Source organism: Panthera tigris, chromosome D4 (genome assembly GCF_018350195.1).
Source record: "Panthera tigris isolate Pti1 chromosome D4, P.tigris_Pti1_mat1.1, whole genome shotgun sequence".
Classification (NCBI taxonomy): Eukaryota; Metazoa; Chordata; class Mammalia; order Carnivora; family Felidae; genus Panthera; species Panthera tigris.
The window spans coordinates 2,480,812-2,502,877 of NC_056672.1; the positions used below are offsets into that span (position 1 = coordinate 2,480,812).

The window sequence follows — 22,066 nt, forward strand, 5'->3', positions numbered from 1 at the left end:
TTTTTTTCTTGCACGTTGTCTACTTTTTTTCATTATAACCTCTAGCTTAATTTTGACAGTTACTTGGAATTCTTGGAATGATCGTTCCACCACCCGTCATGCCAGAGTCTGGTTCCTGTGCTTACTGTGTCTTCAAACCGTGTTGTTTCCTTTTTCATGTGCTTTGTAAGTTTTTGACCAAGTTGGACAGGATGTGCCAGATGAAAGGAGCTCACAAGCCTTTAGTGACCTTCGATGGGGCGTGGGGGGCGGGATACATTCTGTAGTGCTCTAACTAGGCCTCGTGTCTTAATGGGTCTGTGCCACTGGCTGACCCTCGTGTCTTCCTCCTGTCCGCTGTGGGACAGGACCCGCTGCAGCTGGACTTTTAATCTCCCTGCCCTTGGGCAGGGATTGGGCTCTTGGGGATGGGCCTTGTTAAGAACCAAACACTTTGTTCTGTCTCTGAATGGCTACTTTCTCCCCTCCCTCTACTGGGGGCTGGAGGGGAGTTTTCTCTCCCCTTCCTCCCCCACCTCCCCCACCCCTTGCCTGGAACTGCGGCACTCCCAGAGGTGAAACCCGGGAGCACGTGGACCCTCCCTCCCTTCCTGCCAAGATTGGCCACTGGGGGCTGGGCCCCACCTTGTGGGCGCGGAGGCTGTGGGTCGGCTCTTCCACCTGCTCCCCCCCCCCGCAGGCTCTGCCCGAGGCGCCGTGTGGGTCCCTCTGCAGGCCTGTCTCTGTTCGCCCTGGGACTCCTCCTCTGGCCACTTGAAAGATTCCTGATCTTGTGCAGCTTCTCCCCTGTTCGGGCAGAGGGAGGACTCCGCTCCTCACGTGCAGGCTTCCGAGAGCTCCCGCTCTCCGTGTTCGTGCCTCTGGCGCTGTGTGGTGACTGTGAAGGCCTCGGTGGCCTTGAGGACCGCCGTGCGTCCTCCTAGTCCATCTGCAGAGCTCCGGGGTCCTTGCACATGTGGTGGTGCCCCCAGCCTGGAGCGTTTGCACCCAAGGGGCCGTGTCTCCACGAGTGTCGATGCCCGTTCGCCAGAGCAGAGGCTTCCCTGGGAGCGGCTCGCTCCTCTCCGGTGATCTTGCCACAGCCCTCCTGTGGCGGGAGAGCGAGCCCCGTCGGGACACGAGGTGACAGGTGGGCCCCAGCGTTGCCTGGCATGTGGGGGCGGGGGCAGACAGGTGCAAGGCCGGCTGCCCTGTCCCAGTGAGCTCCATGTGGGAGGCAAGGCGGCCCTGACACCAAGGGGGTAGGGTAGTTTCCGTGGACCCCCAGCGATCCTGTACCGTCGGGTCTGTTTGCCTGTCCGCTCTCCTCATGCTGTCCACCCCAAGCCTAGAGACATTCCGGGGTGACGGCGGCGGGGGGGTGGGGCGTTCAGGAAAGTTTGGTGTCCTTCCAGGCTGTCTTCCATTGTCTGTGAGCTGTCTGCTTGTCTGCGTGGGGGTGCCCGGGCCGCTGGGGACAGCGGGGAGGACGGCACTGGGCACCCGGGACCTGCCTGTCTCACCGTCTTCATGAACAGGGACAGACAGCCCTGCACTGACCGGTTGGCCATGTGTCTGCTTGTTCGCTTCACTTTGGAATTGTAAGTGGAAGTAAGGAAGTGTGTGTAAGCATGCACGCTCTCAGGGATGGCCGGGGATGGCGGATTTGCAGATAACCCCGGAGCCGCCTTCTTCCAGTCAGGGGACCGCTAGACTGAGCTTGTGGTCACACGTTCTTTGTTTTCTTTATATTTTGCTGCCTAGCGTGGATTTTGATCACTGTAGTCAGGGGTGCTTTTGCCGCATCCCACGGATAGCGTTTCCAGTTTGATTTTCTTCAAGGTCAAATTTCATTGTGATTTTGTCCTTGAACTGTGGATTAAACAAGATTGTCGTTTAATTTTCAAAAACGGGTGTTTCCAGATATTATTAATTTCTCTTTCCCTTCTGACGTGGTAAGAGAACAAACTTCCTAGGAGTTCACGTTGTTGTAAGTGCATGGAGGGTTTGTGCTATGGGTAGCAGATGGTGTGTCTGAGTGAACATCTCAGGTGAACTTGGGGGAAAGAAACCCGTGTAGGCTCTTTGTGGTGTTCTGGTCTTCTGCGTCCTGTCTGATTTTCCACCCACTCCTTACTTCCGTGACTGAGAGAGGAGAGCTCACATCTGAATGTCTAATTGTGGATGTGTTGATTTTTCCTGTCAGGGCCGTCGGGTTTTGCTTCATGAACTCCAGTGTTCTGTACCCAGTGCACGTACCGTCAACCTGTTAAATGTGCCGGCTTCTTGATTGACTCTTACCGTTTTGAAATGTTGTCTTGATCCCTGATAACTTTGTCCTGAAGTTAATTTGTGTGATGCTAGCAGTTGTCCCATCCTTTTTTACATAGTCTCTGAATTCGTGTTTGGACAGTCTTCATCTGATGCCATTATCTGTACCGTTGAGGCTAGAAGCTCCTTTGGCCGGAGATAGTGCTCTGAGTCCATGAGTTCTACTCCACTGTCTTCTGTTTGGGCTCACGCTCTTTCTGGCAGTGGATCTGGAGCCAGTATTGTCTTTGTTTCTCTGTGTTTCTTTTTTAAATTTACTGTTTATTTTGAGAGAGAGAGTGTGTGTGTGAGCAAAAGAGGAGCAGAGAGAGAGGGTGAGACAGAATCCCAAGCAGGCCCCGCAATCTCAGCACAGAGCCCAACGCAGGACTCGAACCTGTGAATCGTGAGATTGTGACCTGAGCCAAAGTCGGACGTTTCACTGACTGAGCCACCCAGGCGCCCCTGTTAGGCTGCTTTAAAGTATTTCACCGGCCACTGGTTTCCAGAACTGTGATTAGGATGCGCCCTGGCAGGTTCATCCTTGTTTTCATCCCACGTGGGCGTGGCTGAGCTCATTGGCTGTGTGGCCACGTGGCTGTGTGCGCACCACATCTGGAGAACTCTCTGCCACTGCTGCTTCTAGCTCTTTCTTCTCTCCCGGTGTGCTCTTCTCTTCGTGGGTGTGGTAAACCATCCCATTTACCGTGTGTCAGGCCAGTTGACACCGGCTGTGAGGGTCCCCACGGCCGCTCCTGCCCCCACCATCTTTGGGTCTGGTCCGCTGTTAATCGTGTCCACTCGTCTTCATTTCAGATCATGTGTTTTCACCACTTTCATTTATTTCTTTCCTTTTCTTCCCCACATTTTTCTGTTTTGAGTATTGTCTGTCCTTTATATATTTGAGCAGATTATAGCTCTTTTAACATCTTTGCTGTTAATTACATTCTGGTTGTAACCCCCTTGGCGTGGGGTATGGTCTGCCACTTTCCTGCGTGTCGAGTGGCCTCTGTTGGGGTGTGGGCCATTTGAGACGTGTGGTGGCGCAATGGGACTGTGTGGCCGTGCTCGGACTTTGTTCTGGCCACCAGATGCCCGGGTGGGTCTGGAGCAGCCCTCTTGCTGAGGGGTCACCTCTGTGTGGTTTTTACCAACTGCCCTACGGGTTTGAAGAGGTGGCTGGCCGGACTTTGAACAACTGCCATCCCTTTCCACCCCCAGATGTTTGGAGTCCCTCTGAGACCCCATTCGCCAGCACTCTGCGCCGCTCCCCGCCCCCGCCCCTGCCCCTTTGTCCTCCCAGCCTGGGGCACAACCATCCCGTTCTCCTTGCTCCCCTGTGGGCCAGGTCTGCACATCACTCTGAGACCGCGGGCCGGGCGGGTGCACAGCCTTCTGGTGCTGTGGTCCTGTGTCTCAGCCGTGCGGTGCCTGGGTCTAGGTGTCTCACATCTGCCCGCTTTCTAGTGGCTTGTCGCAGGAAGACAGCTTCTGTAACTTAGTACTTTACGGCCAGATTGTCACTTATGTTGTGTTTTTTGTTCCATGTGATTTTGGGTTTTTTATGGCAGATCTGGGAGATGAGCTGTTGTCCTTGCTATCTTATTTTCCTAGAACCCCTTTTATTTCCTTCTTAACAATGAAATAAACAAATGACTTCCTACAGGTTGGCTCTTTATGGCTTATTTTCATTTCATCCCCTTTTTTTTTTTAATGTTTGTTTGTATTGAGAGAGAGGCACACACACAGAGCCCTAGTGGGGAAGGGGCAGAGAGAAAAGGAGACACAGAATCCGAAGCAGGCTCCAGGCTCTGAGCTGTCAGCACAGAGCCCAATGCGGCAGTCAGACCCATGGACCATGAGATCATGACCTGAGCTGAAGTCGGACGCCTAACTGACTGAGCCACCCAGGCGCCCCATTTCATGCTTTGCATAGCAGTTTTTTAGAAGTTCATTTTTTCCAAGGTCTGAAGTATTTTTGTGTCTAGTTTTTATTGACTTATGCTCACTTCTCTTTTAGGCCATGCTGGTGTGTCTGCAAGCATGATGAAGAAAAGGACGTCCCACAAGTAAGCAACTCTGAAACTTGCTTTTAGATAACAGGTTGTGGCCTTAGGTGACAGAGGACTTGAGATGCCATTGTGCTGCCCTCTTCCTGTGCTGAGCAGGTCATGCCCCCTGTCTTTGGCCTGGCCTATGGCTGCCTAGGCCTGTCCTTCCATTCTTGAAAGCCTCCGGGCGATGATTTCCCCTCCAGCTCCCAGGGGTTGCGCTGTCTGCGGGAAGCCCCAGTGGTGAGGGCAGCGCTCTCCCGCTTCCCTCCTGGGAAGGGCTGCGTGCTCTCGGCATGCAGGTTCTTGGCTGCGTCTCGGATGCGCTGCTGACAAGGAGGGCCCTTGTGGCCAGAGGCCTTAGCTCCTGCTGGAGGGCCTGAGTAGTATGCCGACAGCTGCTTGCTCACTGCTTTTCTACATTTTCAAGTACATGAGAAGCTTGAAATCTAGAGAAAGAATATGCCTGTTGAAAGATATTTTAAAAGGCTGTGTATTTCAAGTGACCAGTATAAGTCCTAAATTCTGTAGGTACCAGAGCGAACAAGCCACTTTTCCCTCCCTTTAATCTTTGTGTATGACATAGTTACGTTCACAAAGAAACTTGAGGTACTGTCTTAAATAAGACTGTGCTTGTACTGAGTTACATATTTGAATAGATTGCACAAGTACCCACCGGGTCCTGGTCACAGCTGCTGCACCATGGGCGCTGCTCTAACAAGTAGGTTCTGATCATTTGGTCTTGATCGTAGATTGTTAACTACAGACCAGGCCCTCTGACCCTAGCTGGCACCTCCCAAGCCTCGCAGTATAGCAGTTCTTTCCAAATTGTTCATACCGAAGTCACCACCCTGTGTGGTCGAAGGGCCCAGGGCGCCTTGGCTGCAATGGCACATCTGGATGACGTTAAACACGCCCTTCCGTAATGTCGCTGATCCGAGCACACGTGCCTCCCGTGTAAATGCGTGCATGCATAGCGATGTAAATATTTGTCAGGTTAGGTTCACGAAGTGTCCTACAGTGTAAAACTGTGAAGTTGAGGTCTGTGTGTCCCTGAGGGTTGATAAGGCATTTCCCAGATTTCATTGATATGCCCATTACTAATGTTCATGGTTCTGCCATGCCCACCGAGCTGGTAATCTACTGTATCTCCACTCATGTTGCACCATTGCCATAAGTAATCAGCCATCTCTTGGCCCAAGTGGGAGGTAACAAAACAAATACAAGCTGTAATATCAGGTAATGATAAAAACTTAGTGGGGAAGAGAAGCAAGTTAGATGTTGATTTGCAAGACCATAACAGTTCATGCAAAATAGATTTTACCAGTTAGTTTAAAATAACTGGCTTTCAGAGTGTAATGTGCATTCAGTTTTACCCATTTTTACACATTCCTGGATATCTCTGGTTGGAAGTTCCTTTAGTTAGGATTTCAGGCATTCTTGGGTTTGTGCGAGGGTTTCACATGCCTGCTCGTAAGCACTGCTTTCCATGGACTCGTCGTGGCTCTGATGTGCTGGTAATGCCGCCACCCCCCCCCCCCCCCCCCCCACCCCAGCACAATGAATAAACGCCTATCTGTTAAAACTTCTGAGAATCTGCTCCCCTGTGCTCTGCAATGCAGGGAGCTCAGTCGGGTGCTTGTTTCAGTGAAAACAAGCTTTCAGTAGACAGCCTTGAACTTGGTACTCTGTAGCCAGAAGGCGCCACAGGAAGAAAGGACACACTCTCAGTCCTGTTTGCCTGTCTTCTGATCTCTGTGCACATCTGAAGACGGTTGGAAAGAAAGAGTCTGCACATTTCACAACAGGTGGCCATTGCTCACTGCCTCTGGATGGGCCCACAGGCTGGTGGCGAGGCCCCTGGGCAGGAGCTGACTCGAAGCGGGGAGCTGGGTGGTTCAGCTGGGCGTCTTGGCACGTTCCTCTGTCTGCCTGGGACCCTGCTTACCGCGTCTAAAAATCCTGGTCTGGACTGGAATGGTGGGGCGTCAGCTTTTCTCTATAGACCAGGCTTTCTGCCAGCAAGATGTTTATGGAAACCACGAACAGAAAAGCAGACCCGGAGCCTCACTCTGCCCTTGCTGCCTCCACTGTGGCCCAACAGCGAGCGAGGAAAGGCACAAGGGACCCACCGCCTGCAGCCGCTGACCTGTGGCCTCGTCTCCTCTCGCCTCCTGTGTTTCTGGGAATCTGAGCAGTAACTGCACGTGTGGAGGGAGTCATAGGAGCTCCAGGGGACGAGTGTGGCAGCCCTGTCCCCGTGGGTATCAGCAGGACTCAGAGTTGGGTCCGTGGCAGTGGGAGCATTGCTGCAGCAGACCAGGGACGTTGTGTAGCTACATCTTGTTCTGGTTTTTAAAGTGAAGGCAGCACACTTCCATGCCTCCTGCCGACCAGGCCCCCCACTACATTTTGGGAACAAGTTGGTAGGCAGGCCTTTCCCAGCTTTGCAGGACGTCGTTTGGGAAATGCATCTGTAGGGAAAGTGTATTTGGCCCTTGAACAACATGGGATCAAGCAGCACAGGGCCACCTGTGCCCGGATTTAAGTACGGCACAGAACTAACTATGAGCGTATTTTCTGTTCCTTGTGATCTTTCTTTTCTCTTTCTCCTTTCTTTCTTTTCTTCTTTCTTTCTTTCTTTCTTTCTTTCTTTCTTTCTTTCTTTCTTTCTTTCTTTCTTTCTTTCTTTCCTTCCTTCCTTCCTTCCTTCCTTCCTTTCTCCCTCCCTCCCTTCCTCTCCTTCTTCCTTTCTTTCCTCTTTCTCCTTTCTTTCTTCCTTCCTTTGCTTTCCTTTGCTTTCCTTTGCTTTCCTTTGCTTTCCTTTGCTTTCCTTTCCTTTCCTTTCCTTTCCTTTCCTTTCCTTTCCTTTCCTTTCCTTTCCTTTCCTTTCCTTTCCTTCCTCTTTCTCCTTCCTTCCTTCCTTCCTTCCTTCCTTCCTTCCTTCCTCCTTTTCTGCCTACCTTTCTCCTTTCCTTTCTTTCCTTTCCTTTCTTTCTTTCCCCATTTTTGAGAGAGTGAGGACGAGCAGGGGAGGGGCAGAGAAAGAGGGGGACAGAGGATCTGAAGATAGTTTGATCTGGGGCTTGAACTCATGAACTGTGAGATCATGACCTGAGTAGAAGTTGGATGCCTAACGGACTGAGTCACCCAGGTGCCACCCCCCCCCCCCCCCATAATTTTCTTGATGATATGTTCTTTTCTCTGGCTTACTGGATTGTAAGAGTACAGCAGAGGTTACATACAGTGTACAAAGTGTGTGTAAATCGTTCATGTAATTGGTAAGGCTTCCGGTCAAGCTATCAAGTTTTGAGGGAGTCAGAAGTTATACTGGGGGTCAACACCCTGACCCCTGCTTTAAGGGGCAGCTGTGCATCTTGAAGGGAAGGTAGAGTGGGGGGATCTCAGGCGAGACTAGCCGTAGCGGTTCTTTGTTGCAGTTTTCAAACAGAAATCTGGTTCTTTGTCTTCGCTAGTTGGAGTAGCGGATGCCTTTCCATTTCGAGGCACTGTCAGAAAACACGACGGGTTTTGGTGTGTGTTTAGAGAAATGGACCAGGGCTGTTACACACTAAATAGAGGGATTTCCAGCCAGTGCTTTCCATTTGTTAAATCACAAGTACCAGTCACTGACCGCAACAGTGACAGAGACAACTCCCCTCCTCCTCCCCCTCCCATCCTCCTTGTCCCCCCTCTTCCTCCTCTCCCTTCCTCCTCCTGGAGTCCCCGGCATGGGCTCAGGTACTTTTCATGGCACCCCTGTCAAGTAGGAACCCTGGGCCCTTTGATACAAGAGGTTAACTGACCAGTTTGGGGTCATGCAGCTGAGAAGTGACTGAGCCAGGGCTCCCAGAGGGGACAGCAGGATTCTAGAGCACACAACCACCACACCGTGCTTCCTCGTGGAGTGGTTGCTTGTCTCACATTGGAAAAGCAGGTTACACACACAAAGTAACAGTGAAGCAGGCATCTGCATGAAGTGTGGTGCTGTCTTAAATTGGACAAAAGGAATAATACTTTTGAATCGACTTTTAAGTGCTTTTTACACCAAGGAAGTGAATAGTGTATTGGAAGGCCTTGGCATTGGGAGGTTGCCGCAGACAGCTCTGGCATTCTCTGGGACAGAGTAATGAAAGAACCCATAGTGTGTGGATGGAACCCCGACTCCCCATCTTGTTTTTATATTGTCATTTTAAGCCAGCAATGGCAGCATCAGCTGTACAACTTTTATTAAGCAACAGGAACCAGAAAAACTTTTCTCCTTACTGGTGTGCATCTTGTAAACAGACAATTATGTTGATACAATCAGTAGTTTCTTCTGAAATGTGCTGCAACACGAGTAAGGGAACTGCTCTTAGAAGACAGTACTAAATAGAATAAGGAAAGTGTCAGTAATTAATTTGTGCAACATAGTACACGGTGCGTGAGTGGCATTTCCTGGTTCACGGCAGAATGGTGCTGGTTGAAGCTGAAGAAGTGTGGTCCCTTTAAATACTGACCACCAAAATAAGATCTTCCAGTCCCGGGGAGGAGGATGTGCTTTGAACACAGAATCTCTTTTCTGGGTGACAGAACAATTAGCGGGGTGTGTTCCAGACTTCCTTAAAATGTCCGGCAAGGCACAGAAAATGCCCCTGCAATCCAGCTTACCTTTTAGGGAACATGGGTACGTGGAAACTAGTGTTGGTTTTGACTGGTGCCCCCGAAGGTATGGTGCCTGGGGCAGCGGCGGCCCGGAGCGTGTGCTGGAAGGTCTGGGATCGAGGAATCTGGGGCCAGGTCCGGGCCTTGCCCACACGCTCCGGGTGGTCGCTCGCCTGCCAGTCTCCTCCGAGGCCCATCTGAGAGCTACTCGGGCTCCTGGGGAAATCCGCTCCTGTCGTACAGGGAGAGTGGCTTTCTGCCGAGGGGTTGGCCGGCCCCGTCTGCTCCCCGGGGAATCCCCGTGGGCGTATGAGAAGAGCCAGTCCCAGTCGTGAGGACCAACAGCAGCGCGTCCCTCCACAGCCCGGGGGCCTGTCTGTTGTTTCCAGAGGCGGCTGTGGAGAGAACCAGCAACGCGCTCACAGGTGCGTGCCTCTGGCGTTCTGTGCTGTCCTCCTCGAATCGTTCGGATCGTGACTCAGTGCAGCCCTTTATTTGCGCGTGGCGGCGAGTTCAGCCGTCCTCCCGGAGCGAGGTGTCTGCCGTCCGCCTGCGGCAGCGCTGTGTGTGTGTCGGCCTCTGGAGGCTGGGCCTGGAGAGCCCCCTAGACTCTTCGCAGGGACGCACACGAGCTCGAGGGCTGTTACGAACACGTGTATCCAGGGAGAATGTAGGTCCGCAGCGCCATATTCAGGCAGCCCTTAATTTCTTTTAAGTTTGTTTATTTCGTGAGAGAGACAGAGCGAGCAGGGGAGGGGCAGAGAGAGAGAGAGAGAGAGAGAGGGAGAGGGAGGGAGGCCGAGAATCCCAAGCAGGCTCTGCTGAGAGCCCGGAGCCTGCTTTGGATTCTGCGTCTCCCTCTCTCTCTTTGCACACCCCCACCCCCGCTTGCGCTCTGTGTGTGTCTGTCTCTCAAAAAAAAAAAAAAAAAAAAAAAACAAACATTAAATTAAGCTGAGCTGAGGAGCTCTCTGCCACTTTGAGTTGAAAAGGAAGCCCTCCGAAAAGTGCGGATCCAGAGTGGACCCTGGAGTCTGTACAGGTTGGAGACTGCAAAGGCTGGCTGCAGCCGAGGTGGCCAGAGGAGAAACCAGCCGTGGAGGAGGTTCGCCTGCCCCTCGTCTCCGTCCCAAGGCTTCTGCTCGCTCCGCTCCCGGCCACTCTGCAGCCCCCTGGGTCACTGCTGCTTCTCCGATCCCACACCTCCTGCTCAGACGTCGGGGCCCAGCTGGGCCTGAAGAAGTACACCCGTGCTCCAGACACCGTGGTCTCGGCTGGCACGGAGCACAGGAACGCCGGCGACTGTCGGGCACCTGAGGAGCACTGACCGCATGACAGAGGGTCACACACGGCGGGAGAGCTAACCAGGAGTCTGCGGGCGGCACCACCGCACCCAGACGAGGCCGACCCGCAGAACTCACAGAGGAATCGGGAGAGGAAGCGAACGTTTACGCCCGATATAGGAAGGCTTGTTAATTAAAGAGACACGGTTCAGGAAAAGGTGAAGAAACATTTGTTTCTTATCTATCGGTTTGATAGAGAGGCTGAAGTTCAAGCCTGTATGTTTTACCTAATTCAGGAGAGCTTGGTCTGAGGCTTTCTGGAAGGTGAGCAGTGTCAGGGGAGTGGGATCATGGAGGAGAGCCGGGAAGTGCTGTGTTCCTCTGCTAAGGAAGGGACAGTGGGTGAAGGATCCAGAATAAATGTAAGAGAGGGGCACCTGGCTGGCTCAGTCGGTTAAGCGTCTGACTCTCTATCTCAGCTCAGGTTAGCTCACGATCTCACAGTTGTGAGTTCAAGTCCCACGTTGGGCTCTGTGCTGGGTGTGAAGTCTACTTCTTGAAAAATGAAATGGGGTGGGTAATTTTGTACAGCTGTCTTTAGATTGGTCAACTGCTAGTTGAGGGGTTGAATCCAGGATAGAAGCTCTTCTGGTTGTGATCTGTATTCTCCAAAAAGCCAGGACCGTGGTGATTGTGTGCCTGTGCACGTACGGAGAGAGATCAGAGGCTGGTGTGGCAGCTCCGGTCCCAGGGCAAAATTGCTTCCCGTGAGAACACTTCTTCTTAAGACCTTCAACTGATTGGATAAGGCTCAGCTACATTATGGTGGGCCATCTGCTGATTTACAGGTTGCCTTTCTAGAAAAATGCCTTCACAGAAAACATCTACGGTAATGATTGACCACATAGCTGAGTACTGTGACCCAGCCAGGGTGACAAATTTAGATAAACTGTCACACTGGCAGAAATGCTGTATTTGCTTATAATTTTGGTAGTAATGGTGGAATGTTTGTGTGAATTAGGAAACGGTGCATGTGACTGCATTCCTTAGTCAGCGAGGTTGGGAATCAGCCTGTGCCTTTGCTGTGAAGAAAGCCTGATGCTGTACACAGCATGTATCGCTGGGACTTCTGCTGAAATCTCACAGATGGTAACTGGTTGTCTGAGGAGACACATGATGCTGAAGATCCCTGTGCTCTCCCGGCAATACGTAAGGGCTGAGGTTCGTGGTGTCTGCTGCCGAGTTCCTGGGCGGGCAGCGCTGACGTGAGCTCTTGGCCCTGCCTCTTCCGTGCATCCAAGGGAGGGCGATTGTCCCAGCTGCTCTTCTGTCCGGCGGGTGGCCCTGCCTTGCGCACCCCTCTCTTTCCCTTTCCTCGTGCAGCCGTGGGGACGCACCCAGGGCCGGCGGGGGGCCGCCGTGGGGCCGCCGTGGAAGCTCCCGGGCACTCCTCGGTTCTCCGCAACCATCCTGTAACCTCCCGGGCCTCTGCGGTCAGTGTGGAGGCCTTGGCTCACATTCCCCTTGCCGAGAACCGTAAACTCTGCTGTCTGGTGGCTCCAGTGTCACTGTCTCGTTCTCCCGTGATGTGGTCCTCGTGCCTGGATGCCCACGAGATGTTCTTTTCCTTAAAGAATTTGTCTTAACTGGAGGATGTTCGCATCAGAGGTGGGGTCTGTTTTCCCAGGGCTGCCTGTGCACATGGGTGTTGTTTCTCTCGGGGTTTTCCGCGAGTTGCGTCAGTGTCCTAATGTCCTACAACAGCTAGGAGCCCGTGTCCATTAGTCACAGCTGTGTCGTGTCCTCCCAGGCGGGCCCCGCCGCGTCTGTTGGCCATGCGCCTCTGGGTTAGTCCTCGTTTCTGCAACGGCTTCCTTTCTGGTTCTCACTCCCTGCTCTGGCCTCTGGTGTGTCCCTGGCCATGGGGAACGGTTTCCATCTCCCTCCCTTGTGGGCAGATGGCCTGTGGGTGTGCCTCCCGACTGTTCCGTGTCATCCATGTGCGGCCGTGCCACTGTCCTCTTGGGCCCCATGTGTGAGGAGGGCTGTGGCTCCCTGGATGGCCATCCCCTGCAGAGCTCCGAGCTCCTCTGTCTCCGCAGGGCTCTGTGGGGTCTTCCCTTCTCAGCCCCACCCCCCCCCCCCCCCCCCGCCCCGCCGCCTTGTCAGCCTGTGAACCCCATCCTCCTGGAAGGCAGGTCTGCTGGGCGCCTGCAGAAAACCCGCTCAGAACCTTGGGAGCCCTTTTCCACCCGACGTGAGCAGTTTTCCATCTGGGATGATCTCCCTCTTGCTGAGGAAAGGCCTGCGCCAACAGATACGGACCTCATTGGGCAGCCCTCGAGGTTCCTCTGTGTCACACTCCCTCTAGATTTACCAGCTCGCCTCCTTGAAAGTCCGTACATCGTAGCTTTAAATATCACAGCCTAAAATAAATTGTTTTTTTCAAAGTTTGTGTGTATGCCAGTCGCTTACGACTTTCGCTCGTGGTGTAGACGAGAGATCTCTGCCCACCGGACGTTCTCGGCTGAGCACGTGCAGTGCCCCGGGGCCTGGCCGTCCTCTCTGTCCACACCCAGCTTGGTCCCTTGTCCGACTCCTAGGTGGAGCCCAGATGCCTTCCCTGATACCAGGACCCACGTGTGCTGCTTGTAAACGTTGCATGTAGATTTTCCAATTGTTAATAATCTGGAAAGAATGTGGTTTGGTGTTGCTCCAGTAATTTTTGATAATACATTAAGTGTTTGTCAAAATTCAAGTCTTGTTTCAAGTTACAACTTCAAAATTCAAGTAAGAGTCTGTTTCCTAGAGAAGTACTAACGGTGTAATGCCTGGATGCCAGCCGGCCTGGACTGCTGGTTAAAGAGAAGTTAAAGGTCTAGTTTTTTCTCCTTCATTAAGGTGGTGGGGGCTCATTATGTGGGCACCACAGTGGGTGAGATTGAACAGTTGCACGTTTCTGCTTGACGAGAAGCGGGTTCGTGTTCCGTAAAGCCATGTGCATGTATGCGTATTTTATGCGGTCAGCCCTTCTCTATCTATGATTAACTGAGGTCACTGTGAGTTGACTGCAGTAATAGAAACTCACAGTTGAGAAAGCGATGCTCGTGTTCCATATCAGGGTGAAGTTGCTGTGGCAAAGTGCTGTTCCTGCGCCTGCCCACAGGGCGCAAAGGGAGCAGGACGTGTGCACACGGTGACCCGGAGGGCCCCTGGGGGCGCCTGGACCCGGAGAGCATGCTCGCTAGCAGTAGGGTTGGGGGTCGGGGTGTGTACTTCTGACATGATACCTTACGTGTGTTATGTGTGAATGCAGAAAACATCGGAGCAGTGTGGGGCCGAGCAAACCCGTTTCCCAGCCCCGGAGGAACATCGTAGGCTGCAGGATTCAGCATGGGTGGAAGGAGGGGAATGGCCCTGTCACCCAGTGGAAAGGAACCGTTCTGGACCAGGTGCCTGTAAATCCTTCTTTGTATCTTATAAAATACGATGGATTTGACTGTGTTTATGGACTAGAACTTAATAAAGATGAAAGAGTATCTGCGCTCGAAGTCCTCCCCGATAGAGTTGGTAAGTTCTCTTTACTATTTGTGTGTTGTATTCCTTACAAATGATTGTCGAAGTGATTGCTTTGTGATTATTCTTTTGCATTATTGGTATTTTTATTTTTCCTGGAGTGCAGGCACTCCCGATATACTCTTAAGTCAGTCATCTGAAACCACAGTTCAAGTCAGGGGTGTAAAGATGTGTGAAATGATTGCTGAACAAATTGACAAACTGATAATTTCTAACATTATTTCCCACGTTTTGCTCACTGTTCATGTGGACTCTGATGGGTAAGAATGTTTTCTTGTTAGCTCATATCTTGTGTACCTCTTTCATCAGATTATAGTAGCTTATGCACTTACTTTAGAATCCTTATGTGAAGTATATCTTTCATTGTGTGTTATTACATAAGTGATAACTGTATTTTCAGCCAAAATTCAAGCAGCCCAAACCCGTGGGCTTTATTCTGCATTCTTTAGATGGTTGTTTGCACAATGTGGAAATGAACGGCCCTTTCTTTTCTTAAATATTGTACAAATATGTCCCCTTATATAACTTAGTTCCTTAAGGCTTAAGGTGTCAGTTAAATAATAACGACTGATTATATTTTTAAGGATAAGGTGAAATACCATTTCTAGGATGAGTAGGACGCACCCACGTTAACGTTACTTTCTTAAAGAGTGTTCACTTTGAAGTGCTTTCTTCTTACCACAGCCATGCTGCTCGTGCCTGAGCGCTGGTTGATGCTTTTGGAATTGTCTCGAAAAGCCTCTATGTTAACAAACCCAGTCTCCGCAGATGTGGACTTGTGGGTAGAAGTGTGGGGCCAGATTGTCAAGAGGGGAAACTACTCTGTCCCCTTGTCCCTTTGTCCCTTTGTTTTTGCCATTGTGTTCTTGGGACACACGTGCTTCCCTAGCAAGTTAACTCTTTGCCAGAGCAGCAAGTTTTCTGCTTGCCTTCCCTTTAGATGACGATGCTAAGTCTATATTTATCCCGTGTAAATACAGTTCTGTTTTTGCAGAAATCTTCATGTCTTTATTATTATCAAAGGTAACTGTATAATGTTACATCTCTGGCATTTGTCACGTCTTTACCTGTTCTTGGTGCCACTGGACCTTCCTCCTTCCTCACGAGGCACATCCTCTGTTTCCTCTTGATCTTGACGTTAGCCTATTTCCAGTGTAAGAAACTAACATTGAAGAGTCTTACCTTCAGGTTTTAAAAAAATACCTAGACTTTCAAATCCATTGTTTGTACTAAGTAATTGTTGTGTATCCTTTTTCTGATCTAGATGTTTAGCCTGTCCCTTTTGGGGTGAGACTGCCCTGCCGGCCTGTGTGAGCTCTTCTGTCATCATAGGACAGAGGAGGTCATTTCCTCTTGGTAAAAACGTGATTTGATCAAACCAAGATACCCCCAAATCTATAAGTATCTCTGGTGATGGACTTGAGTTGCTTAATGGTTTTCTTACTGTTTCCAATGGGAGATCAGGCTTGTTTTTGTAAAAAGCAAAGCATTTTAAAAAGGAAATCCAAAGGCATCTATGCAACCCAGCAGTATTTCACGTGCTGAATTTAATGAGTAGTTAATTCTGGTACTTCTCGCATGCTTCAGTCTGGAAGATTATCTGCCCTTCGCTTACGTTCCACATAGGAAGGAAACCGTCTTTCACGATCAGCTTCAGGTTATACATCAGACTGTACTTGCAGTTTTGTTTGTGATAAGCTAAGGAGGGGACCCGGCCTGAAGGCCTGTGGTGGCACAGTGTATGGGTGCCCCATGTGTGGTCAGGGGCCCTCGAGTCAGGAGGCTTGTGACATCGGTAAAAACACAGAACGTGAAATTTACTGCCTTGACCATTGTTAAGTGTTGAATTCAGTTAGTGTTAACTACATTCAGGTTGTTGTGGAGCAAATCTCCAGAACGTTTTCATCTTGTAAATCTGTCGCTCCGTCCCCCACCTCCCCCCAGCTCTTCTACTTTCTGTTTCTGTGAATTGGGTCACATTAGATACCGTTAGATAGAATATTTGTCTTGGTGACCACTTCCTTTCCCAGCATAGTGTACTCAGGGTTCACCCACGTAACATGTGACAGCATCTCCTTCCCTTTCGAGGCTGAGCGCTACTCATCGTGTCTACCCCGCATTCGGCTCACCCATCGCTCTGCTTGGGTTGCCTCCACCTTTTGGCTGTTGTGGATAGTGCTGCCATGAACATGGCGGTCAGGCACTTCGGGCCCCTGCTTTCCTTTCTTTTGAGGATAGTCCTGGAAGCAGCATTGCTGGATCATGCAGTAATTCTGTGTTTAATTTTCTAAGGAGCCCATGTACTGTTTTCCACAGTGTTTGTAACATTTCACATTCCCACCCACAGTGCACAGGGCTCCAGTTTCTCTATATCCTCGGCAACACCAGTTGTTCTTGTTGGTTTTGATTTGCATTTCTCTGGTGATTAGTGATGTCGAGCACCTTCTCATACGCTTTTTGGCCACTTGTCTGTCATCTTTGTAGAAATGTCTGTTCAGGTACTTTGCCTGTTTCCCAATTAGGTTATTTGATTTTGTTGAGTTGTAGGAATTCTTTACATATTTTGGAGATAAGTGAGTTTTAACAGAACAGTGTGACAGGTTTACTGATAATGATTTCAGATTCTGCATGCGGTTAACCTTTAACAAGCTTGTTGAGCTGTGATGTAGTGTCACAAGAGTATCTGGAATTATCTGACAAGACTAATAGAATACTCCCCCTTTTCAACAACACATCTTTGTGAGGCTGGCTTTTATATGTCAACCAGAAGAGCGTGTAACAGATGCTTCAGAATGCTGAAGCCGATAGGAGAATCTAGCTTTCCTTTTGTGAAGTTAGACATTGAGAGATTTAAACAAATGTAAAATCATCCCGCTCTTCTTACTAAATCTTTCTTAGAAAATATGGTTATTTTTTATTAAAAATGCTTTATGTAAGTATTTAAAAAATATTTTTAGACTTACTTGTAATTTCTAATAGCAGATTTTGGTAGCTATCCGTGTAAAGAATTGCTCTTTTAGGTCCTCAAAAATTATACAGGAGTCCTGAGATCAAAAAGTTTGAGAACTTCTGAAGAAACGCGAGTGGGCTTTTAGTGCACGCTGGGGAATTTTGTGTAATTTTGGATAGTTATTGCATATGTAAGCAAAGAGAAGCACCATATGTGTTTAGAGTGTCCTTCTGATAAAATTGGCTAACAGTATCTTCAGAAATTCTGTGTTCCTTTGAATTTTAACAGAAGTAAAAGCACTTATGAATGAGTAAAATAGAAGTGCTTTTTTTTTTTTTAAAAGACCGTTGTCTAAAATGCGAGGACCAGAGAAACCTTAAAATCATTAGGACCTTCTGTAATTTTCCCAGTATTAAAAACAAGTTAGGTTGTGATTTTCCACCTGCCCCTTAACGAACACGGCAGGGCCGTCGATTAATTTGTACGGCGGGTGTTAGAGTGCGGTGCTCTTGGTATCGGAAAGCAGACGGAAGGGGTCTGTGCTTGCCTCCCGGGTGCCCGGGCCAAGCAGGACGACTGCCGATGGTGGGGAATGCCATTAACGAATAAAGCCAGAGGAGGCAATGGTCTCGGCGGGGCTTTCACTCCTGATCCCGGAGAGCCCCTGGGAGGAGACCGGGAGGAGGAGGAGACCGTGCAGGCAGGGCCCTGGCAGGAGGCAGGAGGGAGAGGGCGGCTGGGCCGGCGCTGAGAAGCAGTTACTCAGATGCTGAAGTGAAAGCCCTGGGGCGTTCCAAGCGAAAGCACAGCCCAGTGTGGTGTAGCGCCCAGGAGCAGTTGGCTTGCTGTGGAAACAGATTATAGACCCAGAGGAAGACCTCAGGCCTGGGGTAGGGTGACCTCTTAGTTTGAATAACTGCCCCGTGGTCACGGAAGGTGTTACCAGAGGGAAGGTGGGTGAGGAGTGCGTGGGAATGCTCCTGTTCTGCAGCTCCAGGCAAGCTTAGAATTGTCTTGAAGTTTTTGTTTTGTTTTGTTTTGTTTTAATGTTTTTATTTATTTTTGAGACAGAGACAGAACATGAATGGGGGAGGTTCAGAGAGAGAGGGAGACACAGAATCCAAAGCAGGCTCCAGGCTCCGAACTGTCAGCACAGAGCCTGATGCGGGGCTCGAACTCACGGACCGTGAGATCATGACCTGAGCCGAAGTCGGATGCTCAACTGACTGAGCCACCCAGGCGCCCCTTGAAGTTTAAAATAGCTATTAAACCTACCAAAACCCACTGTATACCTCGAACGAACCATTGAAAGTTCTAATTTCAAGGTACCGCACCAAGAGCAGTTGAGTTCGGAAAACAAAAAAGAAGGAAAGCAGGTTCTTGCAGTGACTGACCTGGGACCCCCAGAGCCTGTGGACTCCAGTGGGGCCTGGGCGCCAGCCCGCTGATTCTTGTGCCGCTCACACGTCAGGCCGTCACCTCGTGTGAGTTCAGTCTTCACACACAGTACATGTCGGTAAGATCCTGTGTGAACCGCTGTCTGCTTCTTGTCCCCAGCGAGCTCTCGAATCAGCGACGCGCACCTGGCCGACACGATGATCGGAAAGGCGGTGGAGCACATGTTTGAGACAGAGGATGGCTCCAAGGACGAGTGGAGGGGGATGGTCTTGGCTCGCGCCCCTATCATGAACACGTGGTTCTACATCACCTACGAGAAGGACCCCGTCTTGTACATGTACCAGCTCTTAGATGATTATAAAGAAGGCGACCTTCGCATCATGCCCGATTCAAGTAAGTGTGGATTGTCAGCTTTTATTTTTGATAATTCCAAAGGAACTTGAATTTTAGAACAAGATATTTGATTAACTATTTTTTGTAGATTCATCTTTCTTACTTTGATTACTAGGGTTAAGGGATGATTCTTTTAGTCTTGCACCGAGTGTAGATGGTGAAATTTTGCACCTTTTGCCAAGACTAACGTGCTTTCTGTGTAGATCTGTCCTGGATTGTGGATGTGGGGGTGAATGGAGCATGTAACACGGGCTCCTTCGTGAGTGGCTTCCTTCACTCAGCGCAGTGTTTTCAGGCTCCTCCGAGTTGTAATGTGTCGGTGCTTCATTCCTTTACTGGCCAAGTGCAAGTGTAATCTATGCGTGTGTATCCACCCGTCTGTTGATGGACATGTGGGCTGTCGCCCGCCTCTTGCTCGTTATGAAGGATGCTGCTATAAACCTTTGTGCGCAGGTTTCTGAATGGATGTTTGCCTTCCCTTCTCCTGGGTGGACACAGAGGTGTGGGACTGATGGGTCTGTGGTTACTGCTGTGTTGTGTGGGGGACCACCGGACTGATTCACAAGGCCACTGCACCATTCTGCACATGCTCCGACCATGCGTGATGGTTCTGATTGCTTCACACCCTCACCCCTTTGTGTTACCTGATGTTTGGCTCTGGCTGTCCTCATGGTTGCAAAATGCTAGCTCGTGATGGGTTTGGTTTGCATCTCCTTGATCGCTAGAGACATCGGGCACCTTTCCCCGTGTTGTTGGCTATTTCTGTGTCTTCTCTGGAGAAGTGTCTGTTCGCGTTGTCTGCCTGTTCAGTCAGGCCATCTGTCTGTCACTGACTTGTCTGGGTCTGTGTTCTCAGTGTGGGTCTCCTGACACGTCGGACTTGCAGACACTTTCTCCTGTTCTGTCGGTTTCTTTTTGCTTCCTTGATGGTGTTCTTTGAAGCCCAGAAGTTTTAAATTTTGATGAAGTCCAATTTATTCTTTCTCCTGTAGCTCGTGCTTTTGGTGTTTTCTCTGATAGTCTTTACCAAGTTCAAGGTTCTGAAGATTTACCTCTTTGTTTTCTTCTAAAAGTCTTGTAGGCGTCGCTCTTACCTGTGGGTCTTTACTTCTTCTATTTAGGTCTTTGATACATTTTGAGCTAACTTTTACGATGTGGTGAGAGGGTCCATCTTCATTCTCCTGCACGTTGTCTGAGCGCCATTATTTGGAAGGACTGTTCCCTCCCCTGTTGGGTGGTTTTGCCGCCTTGTTGAGAGGGAGTTGGCTGCAGACGTGTGGGGGGTGCCGCTGGGCTTCAGCCCTGCTTCGTCGCCCCAGGCTGTGCTTGCGTACGTCCGGCGCTTGGTCACACTGCTCCGGAGTCAGTGTGGACACTGGGAAGTGTTGAGCCCTACTTTGTTCTTTTTTCACCATTGTTTTGACTCTTCGGGATCCTTTGCGATTTCATGAATTTTGGTATCAGTTTGTTAATTTCTGCAAAGCAGTCAGCTGGGATTCATCCGGGGATTGTGTTGAAGCTCTCATAACTTGGGGGGTAAGTGCCGTCTTGACACCGTGACGCCTTCTGACCCACGAGCATGGGCTATACTGCCGTTGCTGAGATTTAAAGATTTCTATCAACAGTGTTTTGTAGTTTTCAGAGTAGAAGTTTTGTACTTCCTTTGTGAAATTTATTCCTAAATATTTTGCTCATTTTGATGCTACTATGAATGGAACTATTTTCTTAATTTCATTTTTGGGTAAGCCTTTTCTTTTTGAAAGTACTCTTTAGCCTTTCTTCCAACACAGGGGTGCCTGGGCCTGAACAGATGGGGCTGGCGGACGCATGATACATGAGCGGTGTGACACCCATCTCTGTTGCTGAGTTCTGCCAACGAGCCAGTCAGGGAAACTGCTCTGACGTGTGCTCATCTGGCCCTGACTTTCTGCCTTGTGTACATTTGCCACCGGTGGTAACAGGAAGTATTTAAATAGCAGGAACTTAATTCTCATGAGAGCATTCTTTAAAAGCATTTCTCTGGCCTGGGGCACCTGGGTGGCTCAGTGCGTTAAGCGTCCGACTTCCACTCAGGTCATGATCTCGCGGTTAGTGAGTTCGAGCCCCACGTCGGGCTCTGTGCTGACAGCTCAGAGCCTGGAGCCTGTTTCAGATTCTGTCTCTGTGTCTCTCTCTCTGCCCCTCCTCCACTCATGTTGTCTCTCTCAAAAATAAACATTAAAAAATTAAAAATAAAAGCATTTTTCTAGCCATTATGAAGTTGATTTTTAATTTTTTGGTAGAGAAGTATCCCTGTTAGAGCTGCTGTCTTGTTGATGGAAACTGTGAAGGCGTTTGCACCGTCCCCAGTGTCTCCCAGCCCCTCTTTCCCCCCCAGCGTCTCTCCCCTGTTCGCTACGTGCATTGCAAGAGCGGAAATTAAGTTACCATTGGAACCCGTGGTGATGCCCTGCTGGGGCGGCCTCTGTGAGCCCCTCACCTCTCGGCTCAGTTGCTGTGGCATGCCTGGTAACCACACACTTGGAACTTTGTGGACGTGAAGTGCCCCTAAAGCGGGGCGGGCCCGTGCCGCTGCTGAGGAAGAAAGGACTTCTGCCTCGGGTTCGGCATCACTTCCCTGCTCAGATCGGATAGCATCATACTTTGATGTTGTGTCGCGCGGTGGTCAGAGTAACAGGGTTAGGATTGCGTCCTCGGGCAAGAGGACCTGCCGCGGCCAGTGAGGTGGACCGTCATTAGTGCAGTTGGGCACCCAGGCCGCCAGCGGGCTGCGCGGAGCTCCAGGGCCAGACCCGGGCTACACAGAGAGGGGCTCGCCTTGCTCGGGCCCTGAAGAGTTTTCTGGAGGTGGAGTTGGAACCTCCCAGCCCCATCCCCTGTGTCTTCGCTGCTGGAGGGGACAGTTTGCTGTCCTTCCGAGTGCACTCGGGGATGCCTCGCAGCCCCTATGTGCTCGGGACGGTGTTCTCCAGCACTCAGGCTTTCGGGGCGGGGGGGGCGGCTCGTCTGAGAGGTGCGCTGCCTCCACGGTCCTCAGAGATCCTGTCATGGCCGGGCTGGGGAGGGCTTCACTCGGCACCTGTTTCCAGAGCAGAAGTCTCTTATGTTGAACCTGGGCTGGGACGATGGTGTGCAGTGGAATGAGGTGGAGGAGAAAGACACTTTAAGGATTTGCAGGAAAAGACCAGGGAGAAGTTTGAGCAGCGTATTCTCGCCCCGCTGTAGGTGTTGTCTGCTCTGAAGGCCTGGTTTGAAGGAACTCCAACTTACTTTTAAGAAGTTTTGTGGATTTAGGTTTTTCCCTGGACTTTTCCTTGGTGTGGTCCTCACCTCCTCAGGCAGTCACAGGTGTAGTTAAACACAAGCCTCAGGGATTTCTGGTCATGATTTTCAGAATCCTTCACATGTTATGGCCTGAGGGTGGGAGGGGGCAGCAGAGTGTTTTTGTAAATAAAGTTTTATTGGCACACAGCCACACTTTT

At 50.5% G+C, this 22,066-nt stretch overlaps 2 protein-coding genes across 6 annotated transcripts in view; one reads left to right on the forward strand and one right to left on the reverse strand.

The window, feature by feature from the left end:
* Positions 1-22,066, forward strand: part of SPIN1 (spindlin 1) — a 73,102-nt gene that overhangs the window by 49,048 nt on the left and 1,988 nt on the right. For 2 of the 3 annotated variants that reach the window (XM_042965000.1, XM_042964999.1), the window contains exons 3-5: positions 4,310-4,358; positions 13,584-13,837; positions 18,351-18,584. In XM_042965000.1, coding sequence (XP_042820934.1) covers positions 4,310-4,358; positions 13,584-13,837; positions 18,351-18,584 — 537 coding nt within the window. The remainder of the gene's footprint in view (positions 1-4,309; positions 4,359-13,583; positions 13,838-18,350; positions 18,585-22,066) is intronic. The other variant, XM_042965001.1, reaches the window with a different exon arrangement.
* Positions 4,304-22,066, reverse strand: part of LOC122233238 — a 34,475-nt gene continuing 16,712 nt past the window's right edge. Inside the window, exon 4 of one of the 3 annotated variants that reach the window (XR_006210760.1) lies at positions 4,304-4,789. The gene's annotated coding sequence lies outside the window, so the exon portion shown is untranslated. Of the gene's footprint in view, positions 4,790-14,880; positions 14,987-20,843; positions 21,999-22,066 lie in introns of those variants that run through there. The other 2 variants (XR_006210759.1, XR_006210758.1) reach the window with 2 other exon arrangements.